General features: G+C 40.5%; 1 protein-coding gene across 1 annotated transcript; it reads right to left on the bottom strand.

The window, feature by feature from the left end:
- Positions 1–4,321: 4,321 nt before the first annotated feature.
- QPCT (glutaminyl-peptide cyclotransferase) lies at positions 4,322–18,797 on the bottom strand. The gene is made up of 7 exons (XM_054193807.1): positions 18,486–18,797; positions 14,327–14,473; positions 11,993–12,274; positions 8,696–8,872; positions 7,732–7,831; positions 6,831–6,947; positions 4,322–4,728 (listed from the first exon to the last, which is right to left on the bottom strand). The coding sequence occupies exons 1-7, from the start codon at positions 18,603–18,605 to the stop codon at positions 4,583–4,585; spliced, it is 1,089 nt and encodes a 362-aa protein (XP_054049782.1). The 5' UTR covers positions 18,606–18,797; the 3' UTR covers positions 4,322–4,582.
- Between the last annotated feature and the right edge of the window lie 393 nt (positions 18,798–19,190).

Below are 19,190 nucleotides of genomic sequence, written 5' to 3'. Positions count from 1 at the left end.
TGTTTTTCTCGCTCCAATGCATGGAGGAGGGCGTCACTCTTGCAAACAAAGCAAGGTGACATTCTGCACAATGGCATCTTGCCGGGATGTTTTAGGGTGAGGGTGGTGTCCAGACTGCCACTGGTATGTATACCGTCCATGTAAGCTACAAGTAGGGAATCTAGCTCTGTACTTCATTTGCAGCAAGAGTAACAGTTTCATTGCTGTGTCAGAAAACGTAATGATCTGGAAAATTTGCATTTAAAGATTGCAATGAACTTGTAATGATTGGCTATGTTTTGATGAGGTCGGTATTAGCTCAGTAATCACCTTTGTTTCATTACTCTGTCTTTATGTGTAGACTATTACACGTGCCATTGCTGCATGAAAATTCGCTGAAGTACAGAACACTTGAACAGATTCTCTGTACCTCTCGGGTGCTGAACTAGACTGCACTCTCTACAGCATCTGCAACACCTTAGAGCCAGCAGAATGTTTACAATATACTACTCTTGTGTGGCCTATTTGAGAATTGTTCCTTACTCCAGTTTCATAACCAAACACTTGCCCTTTTTCTGACATTTTAAATACATTGTATTATATTGATTGCATGCCTCCTTGTTTTTAGTAGAAAATTAAAGCTCCATTTTATTAAAAAATGAAGCTGACCTTTGATTTAAAATGAGAAAGGAGAATGAGAATCCCAGGATTCTGAGTGCAATATAATCACTTTAACAAAATTATTTTTTGGAGTGATTGTTTACAATATATATTATATGTGCAGATGAGAGATTCTTTTAGAGATTAGAACAGCTTTTTAGCTGCTTTATTGTTATGAATATATTACGAATATTTGTTAAATCATCACAGAGTAAAATGTCTCCTTTTATACGAGGAAAATAAAATCAGTGTCATCCTTAAATGACAAGGAAAAAGTGGTAATTTGTGTACAAGATTTTATAGTTATCTTTTTATATATATTGATTGTTTAAGTGATGTTCTCGGGTGATACTTCAATCTCAATGAGCAGATGTGTGAAACTTCAGAACTGTTTTGCTGGGTCTGCTACCAATGTGGACTGGGTCCTTGTAATAATTCTACAGAAAGGATTTTTACTGCGTTTTGTCTTTTCTAATTGTATTTTGCTGTTAGGTGGTCACAATCTAAATGTTTATTTGAAATGTGGTGAATAAGAATTGCTAATTTATATCGTCTTCATTCCTAGTGATAGGAGTTCTGTCCCAGCTAGAGAAAAAAAGAGGACTGGTACTCACTATCATTTCTGTCTACCAGAGGATTTGGCATTGTTACTCCCTTAACTCGTTCCACCTGTGATTGCATAGGATCACTTCACTTGTAGGTAAATGCATCAAGCTTTAGACAATTTGAGGGGTGTATACCATTACATAGGCTTAAGATTCTTGTGAAAAACGGCATTATCCTGATGTAAAAAGAGCTAGAGTGCTTACTACAATACAAATAACTAATGTAATATGGCGGTTTTTTTCAGCTTTACGTGTCGAGTAGTGGCTCCTGAGTTCATTCTGTTCTGTGTTCCCTCAGCCTGGTAATAACCACATACACCTTTAGGAGGACTCTTGACAAGCCAGCGACAGCCTCTCATGGGTGGTAGATTGATGATTTTTAATTTTTTTCTCACCCATGACTTGAGATGTGATAAATCCTATTCAAGCAGAGAACCTGTGTAGCAATTCTGCTGATTTGTGTAATTACTAGATCAGTTGAAGTCCCTCAGTTGATTTCTGTTCCCAGCTGCCACCATCCAACAGGGACAGAGAAACTATCCAGGGATAGGTTCTTCAACATAAAGCCTGTCTCTGAATTCTGAAGTGATTATTGTTACTGTGTATGTCCAGATCCTACTGATGTGGATACTTAGCAATGTTCAGTGTTGAAACAGAGTGGAGAGATACCAGTCCTGGTCTTTTCGCTTGTATTTTTTGTTTTCTGGTTGTTTTATTAAATGGCTACAGTTTCTCCTACCTACTTGTTCTCCATTGCCTTAGTAGCAGTGAGGACCCACCTTGCACCATGTCTTTGCTTTACTGACGACAAGTTCTTGTGCTTTTGGGAGATAAGATTCTTGGATTCACATGGTTACTGGGCTGATATAAGTTTTCCTTCCAACAGTTATTTTTTTTAAATGAATGGTAGGTCATATAAATGGCTAAGATGATGATCTTCCCCTCTTTCAGTAAAGCCTTTCCTGGGCTTACATCCAGTTAAGAGATGGCCCTCTTTTGCCACACCAAAAAAAACCCCAAACCCAAAAACCTAAGGGGAAAAAAACCTCAACCAACAAGCCTCTCCATGTTTTCTTCATGTTTTTGGAACCACTGAATCATAGTACACCAGCCTGTACCTTATTTCTTTGAACTGAGTAAACATAAGAGAACTGCATGCTCAGGCAGTGAGAAATTGGTGACAAAATTGACATGCCAGAGATTTGGTGTACTGCATGGCTAAATTATGTTTTCAACTAACTCTAGTAGAGATTTTTAAAAGTTAGGCTTTTCCCAGTTATAACAACCCTCTGATCCCACATTTCATAATGAAGCCTATTTTAAGTTAACTTCCAAATGCTTGACGCAGAGTAGCAGTGCACACTGCAAACACGTACTGCATTTTTCAGAGGCACTGCAAAGTATGAAGTACCACAAGAGTTTACCAGTAGAACTGAAATTAGCCACACAAATTTATGTTTGATATTTCTGTATATAGCCATTTTGTTACCTTTTTTCACTGCTTAGGAGGGTGCAGTAGGTGCCTTATACTGCTCAGAGTATTCAAACTTCAGAAGATTTAATTTAGTTGTTTAGAATGTTTTCACGTGGGCTGAAGTAGAGGACAATATGATAATGGAGAGTTCAAATAGCTTTGATGTATTTTCACAGATGTACAGTAATAGCTGAAAATAAACACATCTGTCTGATTTTTAGAACTTTCATTGCGTTCTATTTCAGAAGTTGCATGCAAAATAGAAACATTTCTTACAAATGTTGAAGTGATGGGAAAACAAAATGCTTCTGTTTCATTTTGAGCAACAAAACTACATTGAATTTCATTTTTAGGCTGTCCTGTAATAGTAAAATCTTGCAATTTTGCATTGCTGTAAATACATATTTTTATTGCAACTTTAAAATATGTATGTAAATATTGTCTTAAGTTCAGAAATGCTTGCTTTAGGAAAATGTTAAAATACAGGCCAAATCTGATATGCCTACAGCTCCATAGCTTATTTCCTTTTTAAATCTCTTTGCCCAGGATAGAACTTCCTAATGGAAGAAGTTCAGAGTAGTAAAACACCGACTTGTTTTTTTCTCAGTTCAATCTACCAGCTTGATATTTTTTTTAATTTTTTTTTTCCTCTTCAAATGCTCTCATCTTTTTTCACAGCCAAAACCATAATTGTGTCGGTAGCTTCTGAATACTGTTCTTCTGGCTTCTCCTATTGATTTCATTCCAGGCTAGATTTTTGCCAGTGTGTTATACTAAATTTATTGAATAAAAAATTCCAGTAAGGAATGTAAAAGCGCAGGGTTGCTAAACTGGTGAGTATCTTTTTCTGATACAGGCTATGGCTTGCCCTTACATTTTGGTGCTTAAACTGTCTTCTGCTTCTGACTCTCATACTTATTTTACTCTTGATAGAGAGCACTTTGCCTTTTAAAATTATATTTATATAAAACTATAGTTTCTAAAGTGATCACTTTCCTAGTATGATTACTTCTGATGTAATCTGTATTAAAAACAGCAGTGTTTTTTAATTTATTTTGGGTCAAATTGTGAATGATTCTCACATGAATTAATGGCGTGTGCTGGGGCGTTGCTCCCACACACCACCTACTCTTCTGTTTATATCTCCTGTGTTGCAGTCAAAGCACGATGGAAACTCCCGTGTACCTTCCTCTTAGCATCATGCCCCACCACCCTTCTCTGTCAAAAGGTATCCAACAAATGACAGGGAGAAAATCTGAATTTGGGTTTTTTCTTTGTTTCCTGGTGGCCTGGTGTGTGTGGATGAGAGCTGTTGCAGCTGCTCTTGTAGGGGAAGGAGGAGAGGGAACAGAGAGGATTAAATACCTTTTTGTGTGTCAGCAGTTCTAGCAACTTATTTCAGGGTGAGGTAGTTTAGTTCAACCCAAAGTAGAAGTTTGTCTTAGTTTAATTTTTGCCTCTTTTGATAATGTGGTATAAATTTCCATTGCTGAATGCTGCAAAAGTTGGTCACATCTTGTAAAAACTGTAGCTAACACTTAAGTCTGGAGGCATTCCTTCCTGGGATCTTAATATGTGACATAAAACACTGATAACAATCTGGGAAAATTCTGGGGATTTTTATTCAGAGGAAAGACATGGAAAGATCAAATTCTTTCCAGGCTGAAACTAATTATTATTTAATGCTATCTTGTTTGGCTACATGGAACATTGGGCCAGGAACAGCTGAATCAATAATCAGTCTAGCAAGAGGTATCATTATATTTTGCTTTGCTGTAGTGCTCTCCAATGCAATTAAACAGCAAATGTGAAGGTGGACAAAACAGTATTTAGGATGGAGTACAACTTGTTTCCATTTTGTCTATCACAGGTTTAGATATTCCAGTACAAACACTTGCAGGATTTTGCTGAGATTGTCGATAGTGGTTTTATCAAGGTTTTCTTCTGTGTCCTCCATGGTATGCCATACTGCAGGAAAAGGGGATGGAATCAGATGTAGGACTGGAACCCCTATAAGGAGGAAAGTGAAATTTGGAGAAGAAATATTGGAGAAGTTCTGTTAAGCCAATCGATATGTCGCCATTTAGCAATAGATTCAGGTAACTACTCAATAAGCTGACTTTATAGAGCAGTGTGTGTCACTGCAGCTTCCTCTTACCTTCTCGATTTCGTAGTGTTTCCTAAAATCAGCACCTTCCTTTTCTTTGAATACTTTTCCCTCTTTTTTTTTTTTTTTTTTTTTTTTTTTTTTTAAGGCACTTGTACCTAGTAGTTTTACCATGATACTTGCTTTTTTGGCTTTTTAGATCCTTTGCATTGTAGTTGTTGATGCCTTGTTTAGGAGCTACAGAAGGGCAGAGCAACCACTGCAGCTCCCCAAACTGAAAACCGATTAACGTGTTCTTGTGACAGTGTTAAGATTGAGCACTTTTTGAAGCATTTTTTTAGTCCTCTCCATAAATACAGACATACAGGGTGTCTGTATTTTTGCTCTGTAAAACAGAACCACTGTTGTCCTCGGATAAAAGAACTTTTCACTTTAAAGGATCCGTATCACTGCATATATATGTGTGTGTATATATATATGTAAGTATGTATATATACCCATCAAGCCACCTATACATACTGCAGCTTTCAGGTAAAAGAGGAGTTAAATTAGTCTTCTGCTTCCTGATTGCTTTTTGGGGGAGCATTGTTTCTCTGCAGCCTCTTTCCCATTTTATTGCTTTTCCCCTCTCATTTTTCAGCTGCATATCACTAAGGAATCTGTTTTCTTCACTAGGTGTTAATCGTGTTATTAGTAAAGGTTTTGAGGTCTAGTCATTGTTTTCCCCTAGCAGCTTCTCCCATGTAGGATTTTTGATGTCCCTAGACATACATGTGATGGCCGTGTGATTTCGTTGGACCTGGGCCCTGCCTTGGTGTGAAAAATGAAAGATTTGTGGAGTTGAAGAGCCATTGACAGTAACCATAGCTCAGTAAAGAGAGCACTTGCTTAGAAGTGGAGAGGTGTGGCTGCTCTTGTGCCTCCTTCCAGAGCTGTGTCCGCATTTTGCGTTACCCAGTAGTTAACAGAGCACAAGCAATGGTAAAATGAGGGGCTGGATATGAAGATACCTCCCTCCTTTCCTAGGCAGATACCCTCTTCTTTGAACTAGTGTTACATTTCTTTTTGGTAAACCTTCCTCTAGGAATATAACTCTTGTAGTCCTTGCTGTACAGTGGAAAACTTCAATCAACTTTTACTAGATCTACTGTCCTTCTTTGGCCCACCTTAGTTTTGAAGATGCTCTGCTGAGTGCTTGAACCAAGAAGGACATCAAATCCATATCTTGAACTTGCACGAGTGCTTTAATCACTGACCTGTAGCTTGACAAGGTGGCAGCAGTAGTACAACTGCGTTCCCTTTCTTTAACTGGATCCCAAAGGAAAAGAATGAACACAAAGTCAGAGGCTATGGTGTTGGTGTCTTCCAGGAGAAATGATTCGGTTGGGAATCCCACTTGCAGGTATGTGCCTAATTCCAGGAGGGATTTCAGGCATATTGTGTCCTTTGCTATTTCTGCTGGCTACTCTATGCACCTTTCCCACCCCTCAAGCTGACAGCTGTGAAATCTCCATTCTCTTTAGGGAATGAGGATGTCTAATTTGAGTATGTGAGTTTCTGCAGAAGTCAGTGCCTTCAAATTTAAACAGATAATAGTGAGCATTACCGTAACTTTGACAGCAGCTATTTAGAGATTTTTGTACTCTTTGAAGATACGACCCTTGAGCGTTTCGCTGCTCCTAGAAATAGTAACTAGCTGGCTAGTGCGGTATGTAGTGAGAACCCACTGGATCAGAGTTGCTTATCTTTGTAGGACACTACTGCTGCCAGAAATTTCCATTATCTCTGTGCTGTTGGAGCTGCGCTTGTGCAAAATGAGGATGGGTATGTTTTATCGCTGCTTTTTTTCGGGTATGTTTTTCAAAGCTGTGACTCTTGGCCTGCATAAAGTTGGATTTGGAAGCCTTGAGTTGGGGCAAATAAGCTTGAAACACAGGATCATATGCACTTGCTCATTTGCTAAATGATGCATTTGTTACTGTCAAAATATAAGAGCTTCCAGTACCTCTTAATAAAAATGGAACGTGGTCATCTTCAACCAAGCCTCGATGTAAAGTAGTCTGGAAATACTGCCTTTCAACAAGGTGATCCTTCAACAGATTCATGTTGTGTAGCTCTTGCTCTGTAATTGAAAATGAAAGTGATTATTACAACTTTTGGACAATACGGGCATGTTAGAACATTTGAATTGTTTTTCCACTCACAGGGAAGCTTTTTCTGTGAAAGAAGAAAAAGGAGTTGGTGACTGTCTTTTGCATTTGTTTAGTACTTAGAAGATCTCAAGATTGGGGATGAGGTTTGACAAGGCTGAGTGTGAGGTCCTGCTGCTGGGCCGGTATCCATACCCACTGGGGAATGGATTAGAGCCACCCCACGGAGGAGGAGAAGACAGACATGAGCCAACAACGCATGTTGGCAGCCCAGAAATCCAGCTGGATCCCGGGCGGCATCCGTGGCAGGGCGAGGGAGGTGATTCTGCCCCTCTTCTCCAGTGAGACCCACCTGGGAGTCCTGCATTTGGACTGGGCAGTGTTAGATTTACAGTTGGACTTGATGATCTCAAAGGTCTTTTCCAACCTAAATTATTCTATGATTGGTGCTATTATTTACAGAAGTGAAACTAAACTACAGAAATAAAGCAGTTCCCAAGAGTCACAGCGACAATCAGTAATAGAATCTGTTTCATGGCTTCCAAGTGTCTGTGAATCTTCCTCAGTTATTTTATTAATTAAATATTAAAATCTTCTTACAGATTTAAGATGCACCAAATTTAACATTTACATTTTTAAATATTATAAGTGTCAAACAAAAAAGTAATCTAAAAATCTGATTTACAGGACTTAATACATTCAGAAACTACACTCTAAGCTTTCAAATTCACCAAAAGCCCATACCCCTCTCCTTACCAATTGCTTGAAGCCTCTGAAACCATCGAATAGTGTTTGGAAAATAATTGGGAAAGACTGGGTTTGGTGCACCAATTAAATCCAGTAGTACAAGCAGGTCCTATAAATGAAAGAATCTTTAATACAGAATTCTTTACATTACTACAACATCATCAACAGCAGCAGCAGCAATAATGAAACCTCTTGGTTCCTGTATAGGTCATTGGTGGCTCTGGCCAAAGATCTAGCTTTTCTACTGTGATGCCTGAGAAGAACCCATTAGCAGAACCTGACTCCAATCTGATGCATTTTGCTGTCTTTATGAGGAGGAAAGCGGTAGGCCGCTTCTCTGTTCCTCAAGCTGAAGCAGACTGTGTTGCTTTGTTTGGAGTATGTGTGTTATATCTCTTTAAAAGAAAAACTATGGTAGGTGGGGAGAAAGAAGAGGAAATTGCTTCTTCCCCAGAGAACAACAAAGTCTGTCAAGGGAAAGACATTTTATGAGTCACAAGATACAGCGACAGAAGAAAAGTGTCTCAGCAGTGAGCAGGGAAACTAGAAGGCAGGAGGGAGAAGGCAGCAGACAATCAGAATGTTCGTAGGAATCAAAGGGAAACTAAGAGCTTAGCGCTGAGCTAGGGGAGATTTGTTCATGGACCGATACTATGTCCATGCCCTTTCCTAATCACTTTGAATTATCTCTCTTGAAGAAGGTGGGTATCCTAGTTTATATTCTAATAAATTTGTATATTTTGATTTTTCCATGACTCCTCATATTTGCATGGAGAAGGTATAAGCTGATTCACCTGAAAAGCTCTTGCCAACTCTCTATTTTAGTACCTTTCATAAAGTTTCCACAAGTCTGCCTCTTCCTTTAACTTTGGTGGGGTTTGTGGTTTCTTGGGAATTTGACCAATTACTTGCTAATGAAATATTAAAAAAATGCAATTTACTATTACTCATTAGGGAGGTGAAAGCCACTTACTATGCCCTGCAGCTGATTTGTGGTTGTTGAACCAGGTGGATGTGGAGTAGATACCATTTTTTGAGCTAAGTGTTGAGATCCGTAGAGGGAATCAGAAGGGGACCACCGGACAAAGGCTTCTTCACCATCAAAAAAAATGAGCTGAAGTGAAAGGTCTGGTCTTGACGTTGAGCTGGTCTGTTGGAGGAAGTTAAAAATAACATAACTGATTCTGGCCAGAACATTAAATACAGGACAAATGCTGTAGTCATATAAGCAACATCAGTAGGGGTATATTTTCAAGGTGTACCCTATGCAAACCTTCCTATGGCTGTTAAACACGGATTATGGTGTAATAGTAGTAGCGATCAGTCATTATTATTTATCTAGCACACTGACATGTTTCCTCTGAAAGGGGGTAGATCTAGATTAGATACCAGGCGGAAATTCTTTACTGTGAGGGTGGTGAGGCACTGGAACAGGTTGCCCAGGGAAGCTGTGGATGCCCCATCCCTGGAAGTGTTCAAGGCCAGGCTGGATGGGGCTTTGAGCAGCCTGGTCTAGTGGGAGGTGTCCCTGCCCAGGGCAGGGGGGTTGGAACTACATGATCTTTAAGGTCCCTTCCAACCCAAACCATTCTATGATTCAGTTTGGTATCATTTTGTTTCTGGTTAAAAGACTGATTTTCTTAAATGAAAGACATACTTTCATTTCTGACTTTAGTGGACATGAGCTGAGGGTGTTGAGACAGGTCTGCAAAACCAGGAAGCAGAAACATCATCTCAAATAATGAGGAGACGTGTCAGCACCAACACCTGATCTGAGTGCTAATATTATTACATGATAGTGCCACAAAGGAGTAATATCTAATGCTATAGTTGTGCATCAGTGGACGTGAATTACGTATTTTAAAGTTGATGGCTCTTTGAGGGACAAAGAGCAGTCGGTCATGAGAAGAATGACCATTTCTTTTCCTTCAGGGGGACTTGCAACCACCTAGCTGACTTTACCCTAAAACCAAAGCCCAAGAGAGTAGAGTAGATACGCCCTTCCCTTTCAACAACCAAAAATATCACAGCAGTAAAAACTGAGAACATATATGATTAATGTATTTAAGGTTACAAAGGAGACATCTATTTGAAATTTCTCCCCAGTGTAGAAAGAGTCTTTTTTCTCTCTCCGTTTATTAACTGAAGCCCTGTTTGCACTGGCAGCATTTCCTAATAATGCCTAACCCCAGTTCGATTCCGCAATATGAACAGTTTTGGGAACTGTAGCCTTGGTAGTTGCCATAAATATTTTAACCCCTCTATAAATTAATGTTACTTCAACTGAAATTGCATGATGTGGTTAAAAAGGTGGGGTTACCGGCAACAGTCATGTCCTGTACGGGCTACAACTCCCAACGAGCTGGAGCTGATCCAAAATAAACAGTAGTGGAAAACTTCTATAAAGTGTCGCTCACGTAGGCAAGATGATATTGATTATGCTTACAGTGATATATGGATTTCTCTAATGGCAATGCTTTGCTGCCCTTTGTCCTTTGCACAGGACAGAGCTCTTTTGATAGCAGTCATTTTGCATTACATTCTGGAGGAAACTGTGTTAATGCCATTTGAAATTTAGAAAGTAATATTTGTAATTATTATTATTACTACTGTTTAACACATTACCAGGACTGAATAATGTAGAGAGATGTCTTTGCCCTTTAATTTTAAGCTTACTCTATATAAACTGGAGAAACGTCAAGATAAAAATCACAGCTTCAAGTCAAAGTATAAATAGATTTGGCTGAAAACATAACAGAGTCTGTTATGCTGCTATGAGCAGAGCAAAAAGGTCATAGCTAATGTATTAAGCAGATGGATACCAAAGTATACTTTGTTAACAGACTGTACAAATGGAAGCCTGTGCAAAGTAATTAGACTGCCTTTTCGTCAAATGCTGTCATCTTACATGATAAAACCATTTAATAAAAAAATGATGTATTGCGAAAAATTCCAGTCTTTAAGTCAGTGTGCAGGTTGTTCCATAAATAACCATTAGGCAAATTTATTCTAAATGAAGCTGCTAAATGAAAGCGTCCATATTACAAAAGTGCTTTTTTTTTTTTTGTGACTAAGAACATTGGCATATTCTTAATCTTCTAATTCTTAAATATTCTAATGTCAGAAGGCACCAAATCAGTTTCTGGAAACAACTGCCAATGAGTAATCTTAATACCCGAGCTGAGTGTATTCCCAACGCTCTGTAAAGTGTTTGAGACCTTTTCCTGTGAAAGCTCCATTAGTGTATGATGAGAAGTATTCTTCTGTAAATAATAAATACTGAACCAGTAGATGGCACTCATGAATCTGTAATCCTACAAATTTGTAATCCTGCAAGCTTTTAGAGCTCGTAGGATCAATAGATTTTTGCGCCTAGCAATGGCAGCACTCTGAAGCATATTTTCATAGCATAGGTAACACAGACGCATAATATTTTACTACTACTTGACTGTTTTCCTGTACTTGGCCATTGCTTGTTTCATAAATAAGCTACTAAAATTGATAAAGGAAAACAAGAAAAGCTTGAAATTGCTGTGGGATGGAGGGACATGAGTGTAACTCTCCTGCACAGCAATTAGTTCATCCATCTCCCAAAAAGAGTACAAGTGAGAGATTTTAAAAATGCAAGATTCAGAAAGCAACAAAACTTTGTCAATGACCCTAGATGTTACTGGATATGATAGGAGCTTCTGAGTTAGGGTTCTGCGCCTTTTAGATCGAAAGGAGGACTATATCTTGCTGAGTTTGAAACATGTATTAATCATCCATAAATTGTTATTTTCATACAGAATCATAGAATGGTTTGGGTTGGAAGGGACCTTAAAGATTACCTAGTTCCAACCCCCCTGCCCTGGGCAGGGACACCTCCCACTAGACCAGGCTGCTCAAAGCCCCATCCAGCCTGGCCTTGAACACTTCCAGGGATGGGGCACCCACAGCTTCCCTGGGCAACCTGTTCCAGTGCCTCACCACCCTCACAGTAAAGAATTTCTTCCTAATATCTAATCTAAATCTACCGTTTTTCAGTTTGAATATAGTATACATTTATTAGATAATTTTTAGATGGTCACCCTTTGCATAAGAAGTTTTAACGTGATAATGTACTCTAAAGCAGTAGATATAGATCTCTCTTCTGTTCTTCTCGAAGTCAATGGGAGTTTTACGATAGGCACAGCGATCAGAGAATCAGGCACGGAGGCTGTGGGAGAGAACATGAAAGTGTCCTAAGGCCTATTGCTATTGCAAAACCAAAATGAAACAAGCAAACTACCTTGATTAACTGAAGCCTGTTATCCAGGGCACGTGCCAGCTCCAGTATCATAGCACAAGGCACTGCCGAATCAGTTGCTCCTACAAATGTTCTCTCCTGCCATTGCTGTCCAAAGAATTTTGAGTCGTAGTGGCAAGCAAGTACTAGATGGCGTTTTGCAGAGGGGTTGAGAGTGCTGATAATATTTGAAAATGTTTGATATCCATATGGTGTGTATCTCTGAAATGTGTCTTCTTCTATTTCCCAACCAGCCTGTAATCTTTGAAGACGGTGCTTGATGTGCTGCAATTAAACAAAACAAAAGATTAATATTGGTTGCTTCAAAAAGATGTTGCAGGCAAACTGTCATTAGCTAATTAATAGTGGCACTTAAGCTTATTTCTGTCAGTTTGTGATATTTTTAAAAGATAAATTTTATAGCAAAAAATGTAATGTCACTATATAAAGTAAGCGACGTCTTTGCTATCTTAGGCTCTGTCTCACTTGCTTTTCATGTCTCCCTTTTGTCTTTGGAGCCTGAGGGTGCTTTGAATCCTTGCCCATTAATATGACACATTAAGATCTTGATCTCTGAATTTTCCAGGCCAGTGTTTTTTCAGGTGTAACCAGGGCACATCTAATGTTTACCTCTTCAAATCTAAACTCAGTTCTGTCATTAAATTAAAACGTCAAAAGTGACAGAGAGGTTGTGGCTATTTTGACAATTACCGCACATAGATGCCACAGCAGTATAAAAAAAAAAAATGCTGTTGGTTTTTTTAACTTCTGTGAAAAAAATCTGTCTTTCAGTGGCGTTAGTTGTTTACAAAGCTGTAAGAGACGGTCTGATTCCTTTAAAGAAAGAATTAAACATTTCAGAATAATCTTTTAAAAAGGAAATCTGGTAAGCGTAACTCATGTAAAAATAAAAATGAATGCTATAAATATATAAGAGAGGTTATTCATTTTAGGTAACTTCCTACCTAAAGAGAATACCTCTTACAACCCCAGTTATACTTAGTACAGAGTTCTGGCTAACTCTTATTAGAGGGCCATCTCAGTTGAGCAACTTATTTTTATGGGTCCCCAGAGTGCTTCCTCAAGGCAGATTCCTCTCTTTAAATAAACATTAGAAAAAGCCTCTAAGGGGGAAAAAAGAAAATAGACTTTGAAGACTTGTCCTGCTCTTGGTGAAGTCAGTGGGAATATTGCCATTAATTTTAGTGCTAGAACAAACTTCCATTTTGTTTGTGGTCACCCTCTGAAAGCTTTTATGGCGTTGTATGGTCTATCCGCTATCTGTAGGCTGAGCAAAGGACATCTGCTATGGATTAAGAGGAATATACAAGCCTGGATGGAGTTCCCAGTGTCCATGGTTCGTGACTATCACTAGCCTTCTCCCTTGAAGGAGTCCGATGCGTTTTCTGTGTTTTAACAAAGAAATGTCATCCATTTCAAACTCCGTTGTGCTTTGACAAAGGAGGACTCTTCTTTTTTTCCTTTGTTGGGTGCCTGCTTTAGTACATGCTGTTACCTTGTAACAGAATGATCCTGTTTGAATATGATTTGTGGTTTTCTAGCCTCCGCTCAGCTGTTTTTCTGTTATTCTCACTTTTTCCCCTTTCATTTGGCTACCTTCCAGGGTATCACTAAAGAAACCACAAAAATAAATCCATAGAGACACGTACACGTATGCACACACACGGCATAAAAAAGGCTGTGTTTTTCCAATCTACCAATTGCAGAGTAGCAAATAAACTTATTGTAGTTCAGGTTATCTTGGAGCTGTTGAGTCACTGCTTAAAAGGTAGATAAAGGCTAGTGCTATACTTAAACCAGTGCTGTGCTTTGTCATGTCGACCATGTAGGCTGCCTGCCGGTTTGGGCCCCTCCAACCCCTTTTCGTGTTGAAACACTCGTCTGAGGCAACACTCCAGGGAGTGTACCAGCACAGGAGACCTCTCCAGAAAAGGGGTGTGGGGGATATGTAATTTATTTCATCCCTGTGTAGGATCCCAGGGGATTTGAACCAGTGGCCAAAAGCCTGTGCGTGTGAGGAAACAGACAATTGTTGTGTTGTACTTTGGGTACCAAACCTGAGGCAAGCTTTTTTAATTTAAAATGTAAACTTTAATATGGATTTTTTTTTTCCATCATGCTGTGCAGCCGTGGAAAATAATGTCAGCTAAAGTGCAAGCTGTGTCATGTAGGCTCTATGCAGTCTAGACTTGAACAATGAGAGAGTTCATTCTACCAAATGAAAGGAATGTGTCCGTCCCTTTAGTGATCACTAAAAGCACTACCAGAATACAAATAATAGATGTTATTAGAGGTTTTCAGGAAACGTTGTCTTACCTGTCGTACGACATAATTTCCTGGTGATCCTGAGTATCTTTCTATGAGGATAGGGCGCAAATCATTCTCCCACATTTTAGAAACATCTGTGTTTGCTGCGACTTTCTGAATAGCATCAGAATGTAAAATTCTTGGTTGGTGAGAATACTGCAGAAAGGGGAAAAAGGGAAAGATTGCTGTACCTATAACTGTTACTAGACCTTTTTAACCATACTTTTCTTCAGAATTACAGTAAATGTGATATATTGTGCTATTTTGATTTACTGACAACAAAAAGTAATCTTAAGAAAAGCTTTTGTCTCATAAAATATTGACATTTTAAAGTTCTGTCTTTGATTTCCGTGCAAAATGTACTACTATTAAAAACATGTAAGAAATTTTTACCTACCAGCCGTAAAATCTCAACCCGTGATTGGGTTCTCTCTTTTCTCATATCTTAATTCTACACGCATAGTCATGTCTGCGTGACTATGTATGTAGGCATGTGACCTTCAAATGAGGTTTCCGTTGGGGCAAACACCAGAAACTTTGTTTTTAGTAGTAATATTTGGCTTTGTGTTGTGCCTACATTATGAGATGTAGTACTGCAAAGAAAAGCGTAAGCTAGCTCAGTCCTGGAAAGAGTGAAGCTGTGTCATTGCGGCCGCTGCTGACAGTGGTATAACTGGTGTGACTACAGGGCATAGTGCAGCTCATTTGGGGTGCGCTGGGGTATACATCAGCTTTGTGACACAGGGGTTAACCTCAGAAGTGGCAGCTTGTTTCCCGTGACAAGAGCTAGTAGTGCTAGCTACTTCCCAAGCTTAGGCTGTTGCCTAAGCATGGACCTTTAGAGCTATTTGAGATGACCTGGAGGAATACTTGAGACACATGTCATGGGGCTGGCAAATATGTCAAAGATGTTCAAGAGCCTTGTGCTGTTCTGGAGTGGTAGCTGAACGCCAGGTGGGATCCCCAAGGAATCTCAAAAGCCCCTTTGGGCATCTGATTTGAACCTGCCCAGTCTCTAGCAATTGTCTTCTCGGGAACTTTGTGAGTCACTCCTGGTTTTATAGATTCCTAATTTAGGCACTATTATAGGATGCTCCTGTCATATCCATTCCTTATTTCTATCGTAGAGGCTTCCTTCTACTCCTGTCTTTCTCCCACTGAAGAATCCTGGTCTGTTTATTTGTTCTTTGATCAGAGCTGCCTTATGATTGATAAGGTTTGCTGTCCTTCAGTGTTCTTTGTCTACCTCATCCTTTTTGAGATGAGGAAAGGGAGGGAAACTGGAACATGAGCGCACCATAGCTTATAGTGTAGGATAATGGTATTTTCTATTTTATTATTTTCCTTTCTTAAAACTGTTTAACAACCGACTTGCTTTCAGGCTGCTGCTGCATTGAACTGACATTTTCACAGATGTATTTACTCTAACTCCGTCATGGTGTACGTTAACGAAAAATAAAAATATCATTCCCTTTCCTTTCCCATGTGCATCAATTCACATTTGTCTGAAATGACTACTGAACCTGATTACTTGGCCAGAAAATGTACTGATCTTGAGATCTTCTGCAGTCCTGTATAATGACCTGTTATCTTAATTACCCCGACTGACAAATACTGTTAAAAAATGGGCTTTGCCTCACTGTTTGTCTTTTTTTCTACTTCATTTTTCTCCATTCATTTCTACCCTTCTCTCTTGTCCTAGCCATCTGTCTATGTGTGGACCCTTCCTCTAACTCCACTTCAGCTTACTTAGTGAAATTAAGGAGAAGGGAGACACAAAGACGCTGAATCCTACGATGCTGATTTTAATATAGTGTTTAAGTTTAAAGCTGAATTTTAAGACTGTAAGGACACCAAATTTTAGGATGTCCAGTTAACATTTTTCATGCTAGCAAATTTAGGCATGGGTTAAAGAAAAATCACATTTCATCTGGTATATAGAAGAACTTTTACAAGTTTGGAAATTATATTGCAGAAGATGCCTAAAATGTCTTTTGAAAGACTAAACATTTAATACAGTGAGATTTACACCAATGTAGAAAAGGCACAGGCAAGAGAAAATGTTGTCAGGGAGCTGTTCTGTTTGGGAGGAACGGGCGGTAAGAAGAGAGTCCAAAGCAGCTACATGCTTCAGAAGAGTGTGGGAGGACAATTTAATTAAGGAAGTTCAGAAAATACACCTTCAGTTGAACAAGTGAAGGGCTCAGTTAGAATCGTCTCACTTCTAATGTAGAGCATGTCTAGTAGTTGTGGTCATTGAATCACTTTTTGCAAAGAAACATTATTATTATTGAAGTACAAATGTACGAAAACACTTCAGAAGAGAGGAATAAATTCCCATTTCTAATAATAGGGAGATCTTCAAATTTGGGAAGTGAAAGGAATTACAAAAGCAGTCATGAGATAAAAGAGAAGCAGAATGAGATCTGTAGGTGACTCAGTCCTTACACTGTTGGTCAATCTCTGTTTCCTCCATGGCCACGGCAGGGATGCAGGACAACATATTTATGGCCTTTTGTACTAATTTGCATAACCTGCAAGACTTTAACTTCTGCAGGTAGCCCAGACTTACCTTGCTTTTGGTATATTTCAGCTCAGTGCCAATGGAAGTTAGCTTCCAAGAACTCTTAAGTTCAGGACCTGATTCCTCCTCCTCAATGAGAGAAGGAGGAGAAGGTCTGTACGCTGTAAGACTTTCAACTTCTGGCTCCCACATCCCTTTTGGGAGAAGGAACAAAAGTTGTTGAGGGACAAGAATTTGATGAGGAAGAGGAAGTGGTTCTTGGTTAGTGCCTGCACGGGCAGAGGATTTCAGATGCTATGGTTCTGCGGTTAGATACTACTTACATCATTGGCAAGTAGATTTGACTAACTGGAATGGAATGAGATGAAGAATGTATTGGTACGGCTCAAGGGGGCTAAAAAGAAGGAGCACTGGGGCTACACACTTGTACGTTGACTAGTATGACTAAAGACTTAGCCTCACATATTCTTATATATGTATTATATATGTACGTATACATGTATTATGCATACTATAGATGTATCGTGTTACAGATATGTAGTCTATACATGATATATATAGTAAGATACAATTAATAGAACAGAATGACAAAGTTTTTCTTTAAAAAAACCAACCAAACAAACAAACAAAAGAACCCCACAAAACCAACTCTTATTTGAATGGGGAGTGAATAAAGTTAAGCAGAAAGGGAATGACTAAGGGTGAGTGGAAGTGTATGAGGGAAGCGTCATTTTGTCAGTTTGTCCTGGACTCTGATCTATCGGTGAAGAGAACAGAGCACTGGATTAGCAGAGTTCAGTCAGTTCTGGCTGAACTTTGAGTTCAGCTCTTCTACAAACACCTGGGGATGGGCCCCAGAAGTATATTTTCCATTTGGAAATTCCTAAACCCTTTAATTGAATGCAATTTGCAGTTGTATGCTCTCCCATGATCCATGTGGTTTAGTTCTTCACAAAGAAACTATGTCAGTATTTCATAATCGACCACTAAGAGTTGTTACACAGAGAAATCAGGGGTTTACTGCTTATTGCTGTTTCATTAGATGTTCTCTCGAGACTGCTTTTTTCACAAGTTCAAACAACATTTTGAATTGAAAACAGTACAGTATGGCTCTACGACATATTAGAATATTAGATCCTTTCAAAACAATTTTGCAGTAGCTATCAATGCCATCCCTACTTGTTTTTCCCAGCTTAGCGTGCATCACTGCTGGAAGAACTATTTGTTCTCTCAAACTAAGTCACTGTCCTCTGAATTACCGTGATCATGTTGAAAATTGGAGTGTAATAGTATGTTACATGGAATATAGTTTCGGATTTTGATCCCTCTTGTGCTGTTTGGGTTAATTCACTTAAATTTACGAACTGCCCCTGACAAAGCCTATACCACGTGTGAAGAAGCCTTGTTTCTCTGCAGCCGTCAGCTCGGGCTGGGCGGGAAGCCATGTTACCGGTGCATCCTCACCTCCCGCGCGGGGCGTGGGCAGCCACCCGCGGCTGACACCCGCCTTGGCGCCCGAGGCGGCACCACGCGTGGGGGACCGGCACGGACCGCCGCCCGGGAAGGTGCCGCCGCCCCCCGCCCCCAGCCCCGCAACCGAGCGGAGAGGCGAGAAGAACCTGAGAAACGCAAACCGTGACCCACCTTCTCCAGGGTCCACTGTGCTCCGCTGTCCCTGCCGTGCACCAGGTGGAAGCAGGCGGCGGCGGAGAGGCACAGTGCCCCGAGCAGGAGGGAAGCCGCCGCCCCCTCGCACCCTGCCATCCCTCTCCTCTCCCCGCCGGCCCCTTCCTCCCTCCGCCTTCCCGAAGCTCGGGGGTGGGAAGGGGAGAGCCAGGGCCGGTGCCGGCGGAGGAGGAGGCGGGGGAAGGAGGGAGGCAGGGAGGGAGGCTGCTGCAGAAGCGGGCGCTGGTTCTCGCAGCCGCAGCTCCGCCAGCCTCTCCCAGCTGGTGTCCCCTCCGAAATGAGCCCGGTGCCTGGCACCACGTCAGCAGCGCCCGCAGGGCTGCCTGTGACCAGCCCGCCTCCCCCCCCCACCTCCTCCTCCTCCTCCTCCTGCCCCTGCTCCTCTTCCCCCGGGAGGCTGGCAGCGGCTGCCGATCTTCACCGTGAGACAAGCTGTAGCCTGCGGTTTCCCCCGAAAACCCGTTTTGTGTTTCCAGGGACGGCTTTGGAATGGATCGAGGCTCTCCGTGATCTCGGGGCGTGTGAAGGTGGATGGGGAGCCCCGGGCGCCTGAATGAGGGCTCTGTAGGGCGGCTTCAGGCGCCTGCTGGGAATGGGCCTTGGTCATCGCTCCTTACCGATGACCAGTCTGAAATGAGTATTCGTGGAGGGTCTTGAAAGGCA

Source organism: Rissa tridactyla, chromosome 3, assembly GCF_028500815.1.
Source record: "Rissa tridactyla isolate bRisTri1 chromosome 3, bRisTri1.patW.cur.20221130, whole genome shotgun sequence".
Classification (NCBI taxonomy): Eukaryota; Metazoa; Chordata; class Aves; order Charadriiformes; family Laridae; genus Rissa; species Rissa tridactyla.
The sequence above is the reverse complement of the archived record's forward strand: the minus strand, read 5'-3'. Positions and strand labels throughout refer to the sequence as shown.